Source organism: Talpa occidentalis, unplaced genomic scaffold (assembly GCF_014898055.3).
Source record: "Talpa occidentalis isolate TD23 unplaced genomic scaffold, MPIMG_talOcc4v2.1 talOcc4.5, whole genome shotgun sequence".
Lineage (NCBI taxonomy): Eukaryota > Metazoa > Chordata > Mammalia > Eulipotyphla > Talpidae > Talpa > Talpa occidentalis.
The window spans coordinates 65,303,280-65,321,333 of NW_023604861.1; the positions used below are offsets into that span (position 1 = coordinate 65,303,280).

General features: G+C 42.6%; 1 protein-coding gene across 1 annotated transcript; it reads left to right on the forward strand.

Annotated features, from left to right (window-relative positions):
- Positions 1-1,290, forward strand: GJA3 (gap junction protein alpha 3). The gene has a single exon (XM_037528783.1). The coding sequence runs from the start codon at positions 1-3 to the stop codon at positions 1,288-1,290; it is 1,290 nt and encodes a 429-aa protein (XP_037384680.1).
- Positions 1,291-18,054: the final 16,764 nt, after the last annotated feature.

An 18,054-nucleotide genomic window follows, 5' to 3' on the forward strand; every position in this document is an offset into this window, starting at 1 on the left:
ATGGGCGACTGGAGCTTCCTGGGGAGACTATTAGAGAATGCGCAGGAGCACTCCACGGTCATCGGCAAGGTGTGGCTGACTGTGCTGTTCATCTTCCGGATCCTGGTGCTGGGCGCTGCTGCGGAGGAGGTTTGGGGAGATGAGCAGTCAGACTTCACCTGCAACACGCAGCAGCCAGGCTGCGAGAACGTGTGCTACGACCAGGCCTTCCCCATCTCCCACATCCGCTTCTGGGTGTTGCAGATCATCTTCGTGTCCACACCCACCCTCATCTACCTGGGACATGTGCTGCACATCGCGCGCGTGGAGGAAAAGAGGAAAGAAAGAGAGGAAGAGCTGCAGAAGGGGGGCGGCCTGTACCCCGGCGCCAAGGACCGGCCCCCGGCACTGGATGAGCTGGGCAGAGTACGGATCGCGGGGGCCCTGCTGCGGACTTACGTCTTCAACATCGTCTTTAAGATGCTGTTCGAGGTGGGTTTCATCGCGGGCCAGTACTTTCTGTACGGCTTTAAGTTGAAGCCGCTGTACCGCTGTGCGCAATGGCCCTGCCCCAACACGGTGGACTGCTTCATTTCCAGGCCCACGGAGAAGACCATATTCATCGTCTTCATGCTGGCCGTGGCCTGCCTGTCCCTCTTTCTCAACCTGCTGGAGATCTACCACCTGGGCTGGAAGAAGTTTAAGCAGGGGATGACCAACCACTATTGTCCAGATGCCTCTGGGCTGGGGCAAAAAAACCCTGGGGGCATCAGCCCTCTCATCCTGCGCCCCCACTCAGCCCTGCCCTCCCACTCAGCCCTGCCCTCAGTCACTGTTGGATTCCAGCCCTGCTCCACTTGCTCTGCCTCTTCCCTGGGACAGACAGCTTACCCGGGGGCCCCTCTGCCAGCAACAGACTTCAAAATGGTAGCCCTGTCTGAGATGCATAGGAAGGGCCACCGGGCCAAGCTCTTCAGTGGCAGCCACTGCCTGCTGGCAACAGAACAGAGCCAGGCCAAACAAAAGGCCAAGCAGCAGGCTTCAACAAGAAGCAGCTCCCTGCTGGTGTCTACTCCTGCAGGCCTGACCCCTCCAGGCACCACCCAGCAGCCCCCTCGAGAGGGCAGAGCAGGAAGCAAAGTGCTCTTGGTCAGTGGGAATGGCGGCAGCTCAGCAGACACACCTGATGCAAGGGAACCAGCTGCTGCCACCAACATAGAGCTGCACGGGCCCCCTCTGCTCCTCCTAGATGCAGGACAGTCGAGCAAGGCAAGCAGCAACAGGGCCAGACCAAACGACTTGGCTATCTAGTGATGGTCTCTCCAGACAACTTTAAAACAACTCTTTTCTAGCATCCCAAACCAAAGTGCAATTCCAATCAGCAGATAGAGAGCTTGAAAGGGAGAGAGAGCTGGAATCAAGGAGGAAAAAGGTCAGGAAGAGACCAGAGTTCTGTGTGTTGGTGCTTGCTGTTCTAATGCTGACTGGGGAGGTGTCGGCAAAGCCGGTGCTCAACGGCTGTTGGCCTTTAAAGACACTCACAACCCAAGGGCCCAGAAACCATGGCCACTTTGTAAGTGTTGCTGTTCCTGTGGGCTCCCCCAGTCTCTGCAGGTAATTGCTCTGTTGTGGCAAAGCAGCGGGTGTCTGCAGTCACTTCAGTTGGGGGCAATTACGGTTTTTTTTATTCCTAAATTCTCCTGAGCCTCTGGGCAACCTAGAAAGTTACAGATGCACTTAGCCCTATCTCTGTTGGGTACTTTAACTTAGAGTTGAATTTCATTTGGGATATTTGCCAAATCACTCAAAAAAGGTTTAGAGCAAGTCCATATAGTGTCATTTGAGGCATGTGAGGCCCAGACATCAAGCTGCTTCAAGACAGTTGAGGATGAGCAGTTACCTCCAGGGCAGCTATTCCAGAGGAGGGCCAGAGGTTGCTGGTAGGAAGCAGGTCAAAATGTATCAACACCAGAATTTTAAACAGCTGAGGACAGTGAAATGAAAGTGTGGTAGGCATGCCTTAGGTTGTTTGGGATTTTTTTTAATGATACTATGTGCTTTAATCTGAATTGTACAGATTTGCCTATTTTTCCCAACTCTATATCTTTAGGGGGAGATGAAAAAAAAATAGTACAATTAAAATGGATGCTGACATAGAGAATGCTGATTTGGTCCACTGCATACTAGTAAAGATTTGAACTTTGTTTTGAAAGAAATTCTTCGACTCCATAAGCTAACTAATGACTTTGAAAATGTACTGTGTAAAATAAAAGCAGGGAAAAGTTTTAAGTGCATTTTAAATACTTGAAGTTGTGAAGTTTTTGAATGGGAGGTTAAAAGTTAACTATATTTGCCAGAAAAGATTATTTATACGGATGAAGAAATGACCTACATTTTTTTTAACAGTACAAAATAAAACTCTTCAAGTTCCTAACCATTCCTCATGGGCAACTTGTTTGCTTTCCACAGTGCAAATAAGAGTCTGGGTTTTGCTTCCTGTGTTAGTGCGAATGCTGACAAGAGACCCGTGTCCTCCTTCTCGTCCACACAGTGCATGTCTGACAGGGAAGCTGTTTGTGTGTGTGTGTGTGTGTGTGTGTGTGTGTGTCTAGAAGATGACAGAATTTTCTGTACTGCACACGATGCTCTTCTGTCTTGGTCACTGTTTATAAACCCATGAGCAGTGGTGATGATGAACTTGGCACCCTCCTCACCTCCAATTTGTGCTAAATATAATGCCTTTATTCAGCCATAAACTTTCCTATGTGATTCATTTCTTTTGTATGAATTACTTTAAATTCCTGACAACTTACTTGGAGCCATATCCCACAGCAAACTTTGAGTTTCACTAACAGCCTCGTGAAAAGGCTGTGATTTCCCATTCTCAGGTGACTGTGTGCAGCTAACTCATTAGGGGGCTGTGCTTAGGATAGAACAAATGAGACAAGCTCTAGGCTTGAACTATGCTAGTACCCCATACATATCATTGCAGTCTTTCTCGAACAAATTGACAAAGACAGAAAATTTAGTGACGATTTCCTCAACCCTCCCTTTGTGTATATCTAGCACTACTCTCTCTGTATAGGAAAGAAGCTACCTCACACATACTGTAGATGCCTTGGGCTTCTTCAGGCAGTAGGGCTTAGTTCCCTTGGGTGAGAAGGGTACTGAAAGATCTTAGTTTGAAAAGCAGTCTGATAAAAAACTTTGGTATTTTAGAAAATGTAATTGATGCTATTGGACAGCAATTCTACTCACCGAGTAGATGTGACTACTTGATTTGTCCCTTCAAGTCTATCTTGATAAATATGAATAACAAGAATAAGCTTTCTTGTTCACCCTTGATATGCTTGTGAGCGGTTTTGGAGATGAGACTGAGAGCTATAATTTATAAAGAAGTAAAATTTTGCAACATCACAGTATTTTTTCAGGTTGGTGTTCTGACTTCAATTCATATAAAACAAGGACAGCATGTCTTACTGTTGTCATTTGAGGTAGCCACGACACTGAAGGCAGACACCCTCCCATCACAGGGGTAGGGGCGGTATGAAAAATTATTCTCTATCTAACCCATCATTGAAATATGTAATAAAAATAGAAATCACCTCTCTCTATAGGCAAGATTCCAGAGAGATTTTTTTCTAGTCTTTTAGTTATTTAGAAATTTCTCAATTTAATAGATTGTTTAAAATGTTTTATTTATTTATATATATTTACATATATATAAATTTAAATATATATATTAAGAATCCCTAAGGTTATTTTAAAGATCAAATGATATATGTGATTTACACACACTCTTTTTTGATCTGTAGTATACAAGGTGATCACTTTCTTCTACCCCTATTTTCAGAAGCCCAAACACCCACTGCATAATCTAAATAGTTATAAAATGTTAAGCAGCAGTACATTCACAGTACTCAATCCATTCTTTAAATTCTAAGATATTTCTTACAGAGTCAGTCACTATTTTTTAATTTTTAATATACTTATATACTTACATTACTGTTCATTTTTGTACAATGTTTGATTTCTCCCTTCAAGTGTAGTCCCCATAAAATTCCCACCACCAAATCACCCGTGAACCATCACCATAGTCTCTTGGACTCTCCCCTCCCGTTTTGATCCCCCTTTCTCCCTCCCCCACTGCAGAATGTCTCTGACTTCTAGATTCCCTGCTAGTTTTGAATTTTTGTTTTTCTGACCACTTGTTTGGTTTCCCTATAATCCTCCTTGTAGTGCCAGGAAGGCACAGAGCAGGGTCTCTGCGATTGGAGCAGACGGTAGAGTCCTGGAGCCCTTGGTGGCTTTTTCAGGGTTTTACATGTAGTGTGGCAACTAGGTACACAGCAGGCAGGGGTGGGGGGTGGGTGCCAAGAGGCCTGGCCCCTGGCAAGTCCTTACTCTTTCCTCTTTCTGGGCTCACTGGCGGTCCCTCTCTTGCCTCTGCTTTTCTTGGCCATACTGCGGCCATGGCCGACAGAAGTAAATAATAGGACTAAATATAAATATAACAATGTAACAAAATGCAGATACCCACCATCAGGCATGCAATCCTAATGGCTGGAGGGCAGAAAAGCCTGAAAATCATTTGCCTTACGTTCCTACAAGTGAAACCCTACGATATTTTTCTTTTTCCTCTGGCTTATTTCACGGAGCATAATCCCTTCCAGCTCCATCCATGTTGCTGCAAATGGCATGAGTTTATCTTTTTTGATTGCTGAGTAGTGGAATTACTGACTTTTAAAAAAAAGTTAATTTTAATGACATCCTTTTTCATGAAATAGACAAAAAGATACCTGAAACTTGAAAGAAAAAGGGAAAGCAGAATTTTTCCATTCCAGTCTGACTTTCTTTAAGTGACTATATTGTAGATTTCTTACACAAGAAAACATAGAATAAGAACTATGAAACAATTCAAACATCATTTTAAAAAATTAGCCCATGAGACTTTAAACTATTTTGATTTTAGTGGTTTTTTTTCCTTTCTTGTTTTTAGACGCCCCCCCTCCACCCACCACTAACACTGTCTTTAATTCTTTAGTCTTTTTTTTTCTGAGTTTTTGTCTTTTGAAATTTTTCTTCTGATATTTATAACATTAATTTATAGGTATCCACATAATGAATTCTTATGGAGCCTACTGCATGGTTTAAAAAGTAAATATTTTTGTAAAGCTCAGTAGTTTCCTGCTACCCAACCCTAGAGAGTTCAGAATATTCCAAATAATGTTTAAATATGACATGTAGACACTAAGTAAGAAAATGTACTTATTATCCTAATTTGATATTTCATTACAAAGCCTAGGGTTACTCCTCACTAAAGAAATCACTGAGATTCTTATTGCCCAAAAGGTTTTTTCCCCTTTACATTATAGAATTCCGTAACAAGATTTCATATGGTCAGTTAGGAATTTAACACCAAAAACATATTTGAAGATGTTTGGTTTGTAAATATTAACTTAGGTCATAACATTGACAAAACTCTTACTAAATAAATTTTATTTTCCTGCTGGAACAGTACTTTTCCTTGGCTGAATTGTCATTAAAAATAAGCATTTTATAAAATAAGTAATAAAAGTGGCCTTAAGTTTAACTCTGTAGTTGATTGGTCATTTTATTGATAGAATCCTTAAGCAAGTTTTCAAAATAACAACTTTTATTATTTTAGATATAGTAAAAGGCAAAAACTGTCTTTTCACAGGTACTTGCCAACTTAACATAGGTCCTCTAAGCATTGTAGCCTTGCTACGACCTCTTCTTCTCCTGGAGAAATAATGTTGTCATTGTTAGCCTCTTGTCTGTCCTCTTCAGTGACTATCCATCTGCGGTACTACTAACCTCTAATAGGGTATAAAGATCAGAGTTTTGTTTTTGAGGAAGACTTGCATGCATATAATTATAAATTGTATACCTGTAGCTTTGCTTTCATGACATTTAGAATTACCTGCAGTATGTCCGATAGCAAGGCCTTTGTCAGAAATGCAATTCTCATTTATATTCTTCCTGCTTTATAAATCCTTTTAGGGGGTGATTTCCAGGGACACAGTATAACAACAAAAAGAAACCAGCCTGGATGCTTTGACAGCTCTAAGGAGACCAACATTCAAAATTCAACCCCACCAAACATGAATTGCCAAGAAGTCCGCAGATTTCAGACCATACCCAAAAGTGCCTTTTCTGCTGGACAGTTTTGGAAAGGGCCCTGTGGACACACGCTCGGGCAGTGCCAGTCAGGAGCGGCCAGCATGCAGAGTCGAGCTTGGAGTGGCTGGGACACCAGGGCACAGCGCTGCATGGGAGGTGTCAGGACCACACTGACTGAGACAGAACTGAATGGCACCAACTGTACTCTCAGACACTCCCAGGAGGGCAACAAGCCTGGACAGAAGAGAGGATGGCCAGGGAAGGGCAGAAGGAATGAGCAAAGAAAGGCAGGGCCCAAGGGATTGGGGGGTCAGGACGCCGCTATGGCTTTACCCACTGGGCACTCAGACACCCTGCAGACCCTAGCATGGGAAGTAAGCCCCTGCACAGCCTGTCTTTTGCAAGGCCGAGGACACGTGGAGCTGCAAAGGGCAGGTCCAGCATGGCCAGGACAAAGATGCAAACCCAAAATGGTTTCCCAAAATGCAATAAAATCCGAGCGACAAATCGTCATTAGGGCTCTGCATGTATGTGGGCTTGGATGCTGCCTTAGACTGTACATGGTTCTCTAAAGCAGACGACACCCTCTCATGGGTACCCAGTAACAATTCTGTGAGGGCAACAGTCCCACAACCCAGTCCAACTCCTTTCCTGCCATGTGACTTCTGAAGGTTATTTACCTCTTTGAATTTATAGATGAGTTTTATCATCTGAAGAATAGTAGGGTGGCATTGTGAGGAATAAATGAAAATAGACAGAATATGTTTTACATAATGCCTGACCCATAGAGCATTTAATAAAGTTCATTGTAAAGAAACAAAATGATCAATATACTGGCCAAAACTTTCTCATACCTATAGTCTTAATTTTTACTTTCATTAAAAAAAAAAAAAACAGGTCCTCCCCTGGTGACGCAGGTGGTTGAACGCTGCCTTGTGAAGCTGTCCGCAGCCTCTGCAGCACCGGTTCGATCCCAGCAGGCCAGCAAGGGTCCCAAATGGTGCAGCAGACCTCTCCTGTCTCACCCGCTGCTCCCCTCAGCAGTGTATTTCATCAGTCTGCCTGTTCTGCTCCCCACTCTGTCTCTGGTGAATCCTCTCACCCTCCCATGCGTCTGGCCTGTAACCCGCTTCTTGTATAAATAAATAAATCTTAAAAAAAAAAACATATTTATACATGCATTGGAATACCATAAAGGCCTGAAAAGGAAGAGAATTCTGACACATGCTACATGATGAACCTTGAGGATATTATGCTAAGTGAATAAGTCAGTCAAATGAACAAATACCAGATAAGGCATGCAGAGCAGTCAAGTTCATGGAAATAGAAAGTAGCATGACAGTTGCCAGGGACTTGGGAGGGGCAGGCGGATGGTGGTCAAGACAGTAAGAATGTATTTGATGTCAATGAGTGACACATTTTAAAATGGTTAAGGCAAATTTTATGTTTTATATTTTACCACAACTGGAATATTCAAAAGTAAAAAAAGTTTTAAATTGAACTAAAATATACACATAAAGGACACAGTGCCTAAGTATAGAGCTTGATGAATTTGAAACGCCTAGTAACCAACACCCAGAGCAAGAAACAAAACATTTCTTCATCCCCAAAGCCTCTCTCTTCTTCTTTATGTCACAACTGACCACTTCTTCTCATTATCCACTCAAAAATGATTCCTATGGAAATGAAGCACTTTGGGAAGGAGTAGGGAGAAAGAATGAGGAAGGAGAAGACGGGTCGCCACCATAGGACTAATAGAGGGGTTAAAAGCTGTCTGGTTGAGGACCTCCCCTGGTGGCACAGCCGTTGAGCGCTGGGCTGCGAGGCCGTCGCCAGCGAGGGTCCCACATGGCGCGACAGACCTCTCCTGCCGCGCCCGCTGCTCCCCTCAGCAGTGTACTTCGTCAGTCTGCCTGTTCTGTTTTCCACTCTGGCTCTGGTGAATTTTCTCACCCTCCCGCTCTTCTGACTGTACCCAGTACTTGTATAAATAAATCTTTTTTTAAAAAAAAAAAAAGCTGATTTACTTAAAAAAGAAAAAAAAAAGCTGTCCAGTTGAGTGCTGCTCCCTAGCACTTCTACTCGGCAAGCTCTGAACACCCCAGGTGACTGCTGTTGTCCCTGATTCTGAATCTTCTTTGAACCATGAGTTTTCACTATCTTTCTAATGGGCAAGAAATGGTTTATAGTTTTTATTGAGTAAATCCTCAACAAATATGAATAATGAACAAATGAATATATCTAATATGCCCAAATTTTATACATATAGAAGGCAGATTGCCCAGAGTTAGGGCTGAAGAACTGACTACCACAGACATAAGAAAGCTCATTGGTGAAATAGAAATGTTCTCTATCTTAACTTTGGTGGTGGTTAAACAAGTATGTACACTTTTCAAAATTCATTAAACTGCACCCTTAAAATATATTTATTTTATTATGCATTACTTACATGCCAATGAAGATGATTTAAAAGGAAATATATGTGGGGGAGTCACACACACACACTCTCTCTCTCTCTCTCTCTCTCTCTCTCACACACACACACACACACCCTAAATTCAGTACAAAAGTACCAAATCTTCCATTTGATTTACTTTATCATCTCTACACAGTACAGCAAGTCCTCAGTTGATGTCAACGGTAGGTTCTCAGAAACTGCAACTTTTAGCGAAATGACCGTAACAAAAGCAAGTCCTTGAATAATGATTATTCAACATCTGCTGGGAGTGTTTTTTTCTTATTGATCTAATGAAACAATGTTGAACAGACGAACTTTTTCAAGCACCTGTTGTATTTAATTCTAATTTTCTTTTTCATAGTTCAGATCTGAGAGGTGAGGTGTGGGGCAATACCAACCTGAGGAAGCAGTAGGATTCAATCCTGGTTCTTCATCAAGGGGTGGGAAAGAAGTAAAAAGTCAGATTGCACTTGAACTTCAGCCAGTTTTGAACCAGTTGTCACTAGTTATGCTGGTGGACAAGATGGTGACAGGGACCTCACCATTCCGACATGCCTGGGGCACTGTCTATGAGTGACAATGGCCAAAAAGACTAGTTTCCTGGGGCTGCTATAAGAAAACACCACAAATGTAGTCATTTATAACAAGCCAAATTTATTCTCATGGAGCTCTGGAGAACAGAGATCTGAAGGCATTTGGCAAGGCTGGTTCCTTCCAGAGGCTCCAGGCTAGAATCTCCTCCTTCTTCCTCTCACTTCTAGAGGCTGTTGCATCCCCCTGCTCCTGGCTGCATTACTCCCATGAGTATCTGCTTCTATGACCAATCACCTTCACCTCTACTCTTGTCAAAGCTCTTTGTCCCTGCCTTACAGAAACACCGGTGATTACATACAGAGCACACCTGGATAATCCAGGATTATCTCCCCATCTCAAAATCTCAACTTCATCACATTTGCAAAGTCCCTTTTGCCATAAAAGGTAACATTATCAGGTTCCAGAGACTAGGATGTGGACACCATGGATGGCCACCATAGAAGAGTTGGCATTAGGGACTGGAAAGACACTTTCTATGACCTGCCTTAAAAGCAATGTGTTCAGTACTGTCCTTCCTCCGCATTTGGATTATGATGTAGATGAAGATATAGAAAGTGTGCTTATTATATAGACAGGTAATAGGAGGGAAAGGACTTGGTGAATGGGAGACTCATAGTCCCGAGACATCTTGCCATCCTGGACTGTTTGGCTGAGTCCAACTAAATGAATCTGAACTTAGATTCAATTCCAGCTGCATAAGAACAAGTTATTCCTGAGAAACACGTGGAAAATGTAATAGGAGCTCACTGAGTTAACAGTGTAACAGCCTGGCAAAGTTGGTGACAGCCCCTTGGCACAGTGATGGAACAAGATCCTCCTCCCCCAATTTCTCTCTGCTCCAGTTAGATACCACTAACTGGTAGTGAAGATAAAGGGCTACATTTTGTGAGTGATTAAAAATGTCAGGACTGCTAAAGCAGTCCAGGAAAGAGACCAGGAAAACACAAAAGGAACTTTTTGAAGGAGATGAATTCTTAGACTGAAGAAGAGAAAAATTGCTATTCTGTGCAATGTCTTATTTAAAGAACTGGTGTACAGGAATATATATTCAACTGTTTGATGCCAATAGATGAAAATTCCAGGGAGTCAGAAAGAAAGGTCTTTGTAATAGTAACAGCTGTCCAAAGGAAAAGGGGCCTCACCCTGGTTAGAAACTTCTGTCACCTGCTCATTTGACAGCCTCTCTCAGGCAGGAGCCTTCACAGTTTACATGACCCCACTGGGCCTCTGAATTAACAGGCAAGTAGGCTTTTTTTTTTTTTTTAAAGATTTATTTATTATTTATGCACACAAGAACTGGGGTGCAGGCCAGCATTGTGGGGGGTGATTCACCAGAGACAGAGTGGGGAACAGAACAGGCAGATCAACAGAAACACACTGCTGAGGGGAGCAGCGGGAGAGACCGGAGAGGACTGCTACACCATGTGGGTATCTCCCTGGCCAGGGATCAAACTCGTGCTGCAGTGACTGCTGGTAGCTTCATAGAGCTGCATCTTAACCCCTTGCACCACCAGGGAGGCCCACAAGTAGGCTTTGTTACTTGCTCAGGGAATATCCTCCCCAAACTATGGCCCCAACCTGGACTCAACCCCCACTGCAGCCTTCAGCCACACTCATCAGTCAGTTCACAAAGCCCCATGTAAACATGAAGCATTATTCTGCTTTTCAGTTGGGAGAACAGGGAGAATCAAGCTTCCCCCTGAGCAGGGAGAATCAAGATTTGATCTAAAGACTTGCTTTAGGTGATGTATGTGGAAAACATAGGAAATTGCTTCAATTGGTGTTACTAGTTAATTAGTATGGTGAATCATGGTGGGTCTCAGACAGAGGCTAGACTTTACATCACAAAGGTATACTGTCACGGACCTGAAGAACCTGATAGGCCATCAGGACCTACAGAAGCAATTCCTGCCATAAAGGAAGGCAGTTTTGGGGCATGGGGCAAGGTAGAGGAAACCAGGAGAGGAAAAGGGACGAAGAGGCCAGTTAAATCCCCTAACTACTCTCCTCAATGACAGGTACTAAGTTGAATCTTCCAGAAGCTGTAGGAAGAACACAGCCTGGGCATGACTGGACTTCATTATGTTGGAGACCTTCTGAAAATACCCAGCATCCAGGAATCAATGATCACTGAACAGGGATCATGTTCTGAAAGGTGACTCCCAGCAGGGCTGTTACCTGTACTTGTGAAAATGGTCAGGCAAGAGAAAGGGCTAAGGATTGGTGGGCGCTGCTTGGTAACTGGGTGAAGGGATTGCTCTCCTCGGATCCTCCTCCCCTCTGCTCAGGCACTAAGGCTGCCCCAGGTAACTTATAACCATAATCAAGTTCTCATGCATATTTGCAACTTAAATGCATACAACTAACTGGACAGAATCCCTCTTTCTGAGAACCAGGTTTTAGGTATTGCTAAACTGGATGAAGAACCTGCAAATCCTCTCTAGAGGAATCCACTTTCATCCTTTATCTCAAAGAAACCTGAAAATGATTTTCTAGTGAGTAGCTATTGGAGAAGTAATGGTCTTTTTTCTTTCAACAGCAAGAAAAATTCATTTCTTTAATTTATTACCCTTAGATGGCTCACAGATAAAATCCATTACATGCACAAACAAATGTGGCTCAATCAGTGAAAATAAACACTAAAAAACAGATAGTAGACATAGATTACAAAGACTTCAAACTTTAGAATTACTGATAATACACAAAATGTAAAATAACTTCAGTATGTTCAAAGAACTAAAAGATTAAAAATATGTTCAGAAAATAAGAAATTATAAATAATAACCAGGTAGAAGTTCTAGAGAGTTAAAAAAAAAGCAATTGAGATTTTAAAACAGTAGAAGTTAAAAATAGAATTGGGGAGCCTCCCTGGTGGCACAAGGGGTTAAGCACAGCACTATGAAGCAATCAGCATCCCCGGCCAGCCAGGGAGCTACCCACATGTTGCAGCAGACCTCCTGTCAGCAGACCTACTGCTCCCCTCAGTAGTGTATTTCAGTCAGTCTGCCTGTTCTGCTCCCCACTCTGTCTTTGGTGAATCCCCTTACTCCCCACACCTCTGGCCTGTACCCCAGTTTTTGTATACATAAATAAATAAATCATAAAAAAAATAGAATTGGTGATCTGAGCAGTATTTATTAGGCTAAGAGATTATCCAGAATGCCATATTGGCGAGTCAAAGAAATGGAAAAGAGATGCAGACAATATAACCAATACACTAGGAGGGAAAGAAACGGAGAAGAGACACAATATTTGAAAATATTAAAGCTGAGAATTTGTCGGTGTTAATGAAAGATTCTATCCATAGATCAAAAGCCAGATAAATCTCAGGTAAAACAAAAAATTTTACCAAGACACATGCTGAAAGTACAACACCAAAGAATGAAGAGAAATACAACAGACATTTAAAATATCACCACCCAAAAGTAACATTTGCCAACGCTGTTTTCTTTGGGGTGTTTTCTAAGTGTATACTTACACAAAAATTAGGAGTCTATTATATATTTATTCTGATTTTTTTACTTAATAGAATAGGAACATTTCTCCATGTTAATACATTCTATTCAAAATCAAATTTCTAAAGGTTTCATGATATTCCACCATGAAAAAGTATGACAATTTGTTTAAACAGAATTCAATTGTTGGATATTCAAATTTTTTCCTGTTTGGACAATCTTATTGTTATTAAATTTGTTGGTCATTTAAATGTCTATTTTTTGGCACATAAATCTCCACATCCCTGATTATTTCTTTAGGACAAATTTTGAGAAGAGGAATTGCTGGGTTAAAGGATACAAACGCCATTAAGATTTTTTTTGAGGCAAAAAAAATGGCTTTTTGAGACTCGTTGCCTGGCTGCCTTTTAAAAACTCTGGGCTGAGTGTCCCACCTGTCACCAGCCGGGAGCTCCACATAGGCGGACTCTTCGCCCAGCTCATCCCCAGGTGTGAGCTGACTTTCATGATGCGTCTATCCACAACAAGTATGTTCATGCTTATAAATTAATAAAAGAGCAGCACTTTACATCCCTCTTGACTAAAGTGACTGAACTCCCTTAGGAACAACAAAACAGGAACATTTGAAAACCTATTTAGCTATTTTAAAACATTGTTTCCCAGTTTTCTAAAATGCCTGTGCTTCATTTACTTGAAAAAAATAATTTGAAATGCAGTTGTCAAAAAAAATGCAGTTGTCATCTATTCTGTGCTGGGCAGTGTGTTTTATAATCAATGCTGGTCTAAGGTCAGACCACGTGATTCCAGTGCAGTCAGCACGCAGTGGGGCTTAGGATCTCGTTTACACGTTTCTCCCTAGCTTATCCTACTTGGCCCTGCTTACTGAAGCACTTTTATTGTTCTGGCTAAAAGGACAGAGGAGCAGAAACAAAAGTGAAGTCTGAAAAGTGTCTTTATTCCCCTGTGCCTTGTCTAGCTGACTGCAAAATGGATAGATGTTATCTAGTCCAGCCACAACCACTCCATGGAAAACTGACTTCCAAAAAGTATTCCTGGTGATTTTTTAAGGATCACAATTCACCAAGGTTGAAAGAGAAAGGTCAGTGAGCTCACGGTAAGAACACAGCTAACCAGTCGTAAAATCTGGGGGTGTCAAACTTACAGTAAATAGCTGGATAATAAATGTGTCAGGTTTTGTGAGCCAGATGTGCTCTGGAGCAGGTACTGGATTCTGCCACTGTTATACAGCAGCAACCACACGTCACAGAGCATGGATGTGCCTGTCAATAAAACTGCTCCCAAAAGGCTGCAGCAGGTCTCACCCTGCAGGCAGCGGGTTTGCTGTTTACTGTAATTTTGACACCCCCAGATTACACAATTGGTTAGCTGTGTTCTTACCGTGAGCTGACTGACCTTTCTCTTTCAACCTGGGTGAATTGTGATCCTTAAAAAATCACCAGGAATACTTTTTGGAAGCAGTTTTCCATGGAATGGTTGTGGCTGTGATCTAACAATTATCTCTAGGGTCCCTTCCAACTCTGAAATTCTTTGAATCTGTTAGGAGACTTGGACCTTTGGGGTATGTGGTATACTGGGTTTAGGTCACTTGCTATTGCTGACATTTGCAATACGAGTGGAGAGAAAGGGAATTTTAATCCCCCAAGAGGCAGATTCAGTACACAGCGGTTGAAGGAGGCTGCAGACAGGGTTCTCTCACTTTCTCTTTCTGGCTTAGATTTTACGTTTAATTGTTGTTGCTGTTTGTCGTTTTCTTCCATTTCTTCAATGGGGGTCAATCTCCCAGTTCTACAGATGTTAAACCTGTTCCCAGACCTGTGATGAAAGGCAGTCAGCAGCAGCACCTTCACCTCTTCTGCGGGCAGGCACAAGCACAACAGTGTGACTTGAGACAGCTCCATGGAGCACTTTGAGGATTTCTTTAGAGGGAATGTGAGTCAGGACAGCTTCAAAGAGGAAACTGAGTTCTGTTCTCCATTCCATCACCAGATTCTCAGCAGAGGACGTTACTTTCTCAGCTCCTACTCTGTTTTTAACTCAACATCCATTTGCTCCGTGCATCTAACATCTTAAACCACCTTCTGTCTTGAACCACACACCGCTACCAGCACCCACTCACTCCCAAGCCCCATCCATAATAACATATTTCCTGAAGATCTAGGTCCTGGCTGTGCCTTATTTATCTCTTTCTCATCTCCTTAAATGTGGTCATTTGCAAACTTTCCCTCCATTGTTCTCCTTTTAAAGTTCTGAGATGCCAGGGCCTCCCTAGTGGCATAAGGGGTTGAGACGCAGTCTGTGAGGCAATCCACAGCCACTGCAGCACAAGTTCGATCCCTGGCCAGGGAGCTACCCACATGGTGCAGCAGACCTCTCCTGTCTCACCCGCTGCTCCCCTCAGCAGGGTATTTCAGTCGGCTTTAGGACATCCTTTTCCCCCTAACACTACCTGTTCTGTTCCCTGCTCTGTCTCTAGTGAATCCTCTCACACCCACCTCCACACCTCTGGCCTGTACCCCAGTAATTGTATGTATAAATAAATCTTTAAAAAAAATAAAGTTCTGAGATCTCATCCATGTCTAAGTTTGTCTTTCTGATTAATTCTGATCTCTCCCCAACTTTCCCTTGAGCATCAAAGTTCCCGTGGATCCCAACTTCAAAATGTGCAAAGATGGATTTAGGATCTGCCTCAAACTGGGTCCTCCTTCTGATGATCCTCTACTGTGGCATCTTCCATCACTACAAACTCAGTCTCAGAATAACCATTCACTTCTTCCTCACCTTCAATTCCAAAGCATATTTGTTTTTCTTTGCCAGTTCCTTTGCAAACCTCGGTTTCCATTTCTGTCACCTCCTTCCCTGGTCATTTAACTGTGTCCTCTGTTAAACACAGTTCTCCATGTTCTGTGATTCTTTGACACAGTTCACTGTAGACTGGCCCTCATTTACCCAGTCTGGAACAAAACCACTCCATTTTGAGGTCACTCACCTATTTAAAAAACATCTGTGGTTCCTTATTGGAATAAAGTGCCAGCTTTTCCACCATCCTGCTCCACGGTCACTGGCTCTTTTGTACCATTTCCCCACATGTACTCTACACTTCAAAGATTATGGACTGTTCAGTGTTCAGCATAACCAGTAGCTCCCTTATTCAGTGACATTGTTTATGCCTAATCTCTGATAATGTAATTATCTTTTGTCTTTCCCTATCCACTCAATTCCAGTTAAAATCAAATCTCCCCTTTGTATCTTCCCAAATTACTGTGGTCGAAAACAGTTTCTTCATCCTCTATATACTGTGGCACCTAGTTTGTGTCCCTCCCACTCCACATACCACATGACACCTCCCCTTCCTAGTAGATAGTGAGCTTCCAGAGGGAAAGAAAGAACCAACTGTTAAACAATGTATAATATAATTCCTTCACAACGCCTTCTCCATTGTAGGTATCTGGACAATTGAGTAAGCATGAATGAGAGGGGGATGTGTGCATGTGTAATTCCTGGAAAAAAGACCCACAAGATTCTTTTGTTTGGGTTTGCTTGTTTTTTGTAACTTCAATCCATTTAACAGACTATTGTGGACATGTGTTTCATTGGTGGCTCTTAATAAATATAAAATTGATCTTAACAGCAACAATGAGTAAAACAGAATGGCAGTCCCTTCCCAATGACTTTATTTTTTTTGTTAAAGATTGATTTATTTATGCATACAAGAACTGGGGCGCAGGCCAGAGGTGCAGAGGGTGAGAGGATTCACCAGAGACAGAGTGGGGAACAGAACAGGCAGACCGACAAAATACACTGCTGAGGGGAGTAGCGGGCGAGACAGGAGAGGTCTGCTGCGCCATGTGGGTCACCACCCTGGCTGGGAATCAAACTGGTGCTGCAGTGGCTGTGGATAGCTTCATAGTGCTGAGACTTAACCCCTTGCACCACCAGGGAGACCACCCAATGACTTTATTCTTAAAAACATTTTTGCAGGTGCTATAGTAAACTAGAGAAATATTTTATATAATCAAAAAATCTTCAAAGAAACAATGTAAAAGCAATTATGATATATTAATTAAAAAGTGGAATATAAACATAATTGCATTTACATACAAATAATATGAACATATGGATAGGACCAGGTGGGAGAAATACTGACAGCTATGAGGATGAAATTTCAAATATGTTTGTTGTATTAAAATGTTCCCCCTTTATGGTTACAATTACATATCCTTTACAGCCTTTACAAAATATCTCGTAAAATTTAAAAATCTAAAGCAGACAGTTTTGCCAAGAAAACAGAATTATCCAGAAAGCTGTTATTTAAAACTTATAACTCAAAAAAGTAATCACTTTCTTCGCTCTCAAATACAAAAAGTCTTTAGTATATTTAGAGCTTCCTGTCCTTGATTTCCTGCCACTCACTAAAATGTGTTCCTAACAGGCTTTCACTACACACTGTCACTATATGGCTGCAGCCCTTTGGCTCTTTGTTGGGTGGTAACTGAAAGCTGTACCGGTGATTGTCTTAGATATTTAATTCAATGGGAGGGAGAAATTTCTGGGCTATATCATCCAACTAGGGGAAGAAAAGAAGAATGAGGATTTAAACAATTTTTTCTGTCTATGAAAAGAAACGTCTGAGCAAACATCTAGATTTTGAGGACGTCTGGAATCTACTGGCACAGTTGAGATTTTCAGCTATAAAACAAACCTGTTTGTTGGTCGGTGGGGGAGAAGGTGGGAAGAGGGTGGAGTGCATGGTGGGGAAGTGCAGGGTGTGGGGAGGAATGCTTGCTGGATGGTGCAGGGGCTGGGTGCAGGAGGCTGCAAGGATAGGGACCTGCGGGGAGGCAGGTTGACCTCAGCTGCAGAGCCAGGCAGGGTCCCAAGAGAACAGGGCTCCTGTTGTCAGGAGAGGTGCGGTCAAGTGGTGGCAGTGAGTGGTCTTGGACCCTGCTGAAGCCAGGTGGTGGAGATGCCCATCGTGGGCTGGCAGGAATAAGCCCCGCACTACCATGTCTCTGCATTGCCTCCGTCTTTTTCTCGAATGCAACTCTTCTGCACAATCATACCACCTGCCCCAGTCCCTCCACCCAGTCAGCCCAGCTCCTGGGAAGCAGTGACCCCTTCCTAGTTTGCATCGCACAGGTGCTCTAGTACACTGTTACACATTTTCACCCTAAGTTTTATCTCCTTGGAGAGACTGCATCTGTATTGAAAAATTCCAGAGACAAATTTGTTGGGTACTTCCGACAGCCGCCTTCATAGTGAATGAGCCTCAGAGTCAGTATTTCATATTGTCGTTGTTAAATTGAATTAAACAGCATAAATTAGAAATGCACATTAGAGATCAGCGGATCTGGAAGCAGAAATCCCAGCAGAGTGTTCAATAGATGCCGGGTAGGCTCGGATGGC

What these genes read in the sequence shown, in the direction of transcription:
- GJA3 (XM_037528783.1), top strand. Translation starts at nt 1, where the DNA reads ATGGGCGACTGGAGCTTCCTGGGGAGACTATTAGAGAATGCGCAGGAG.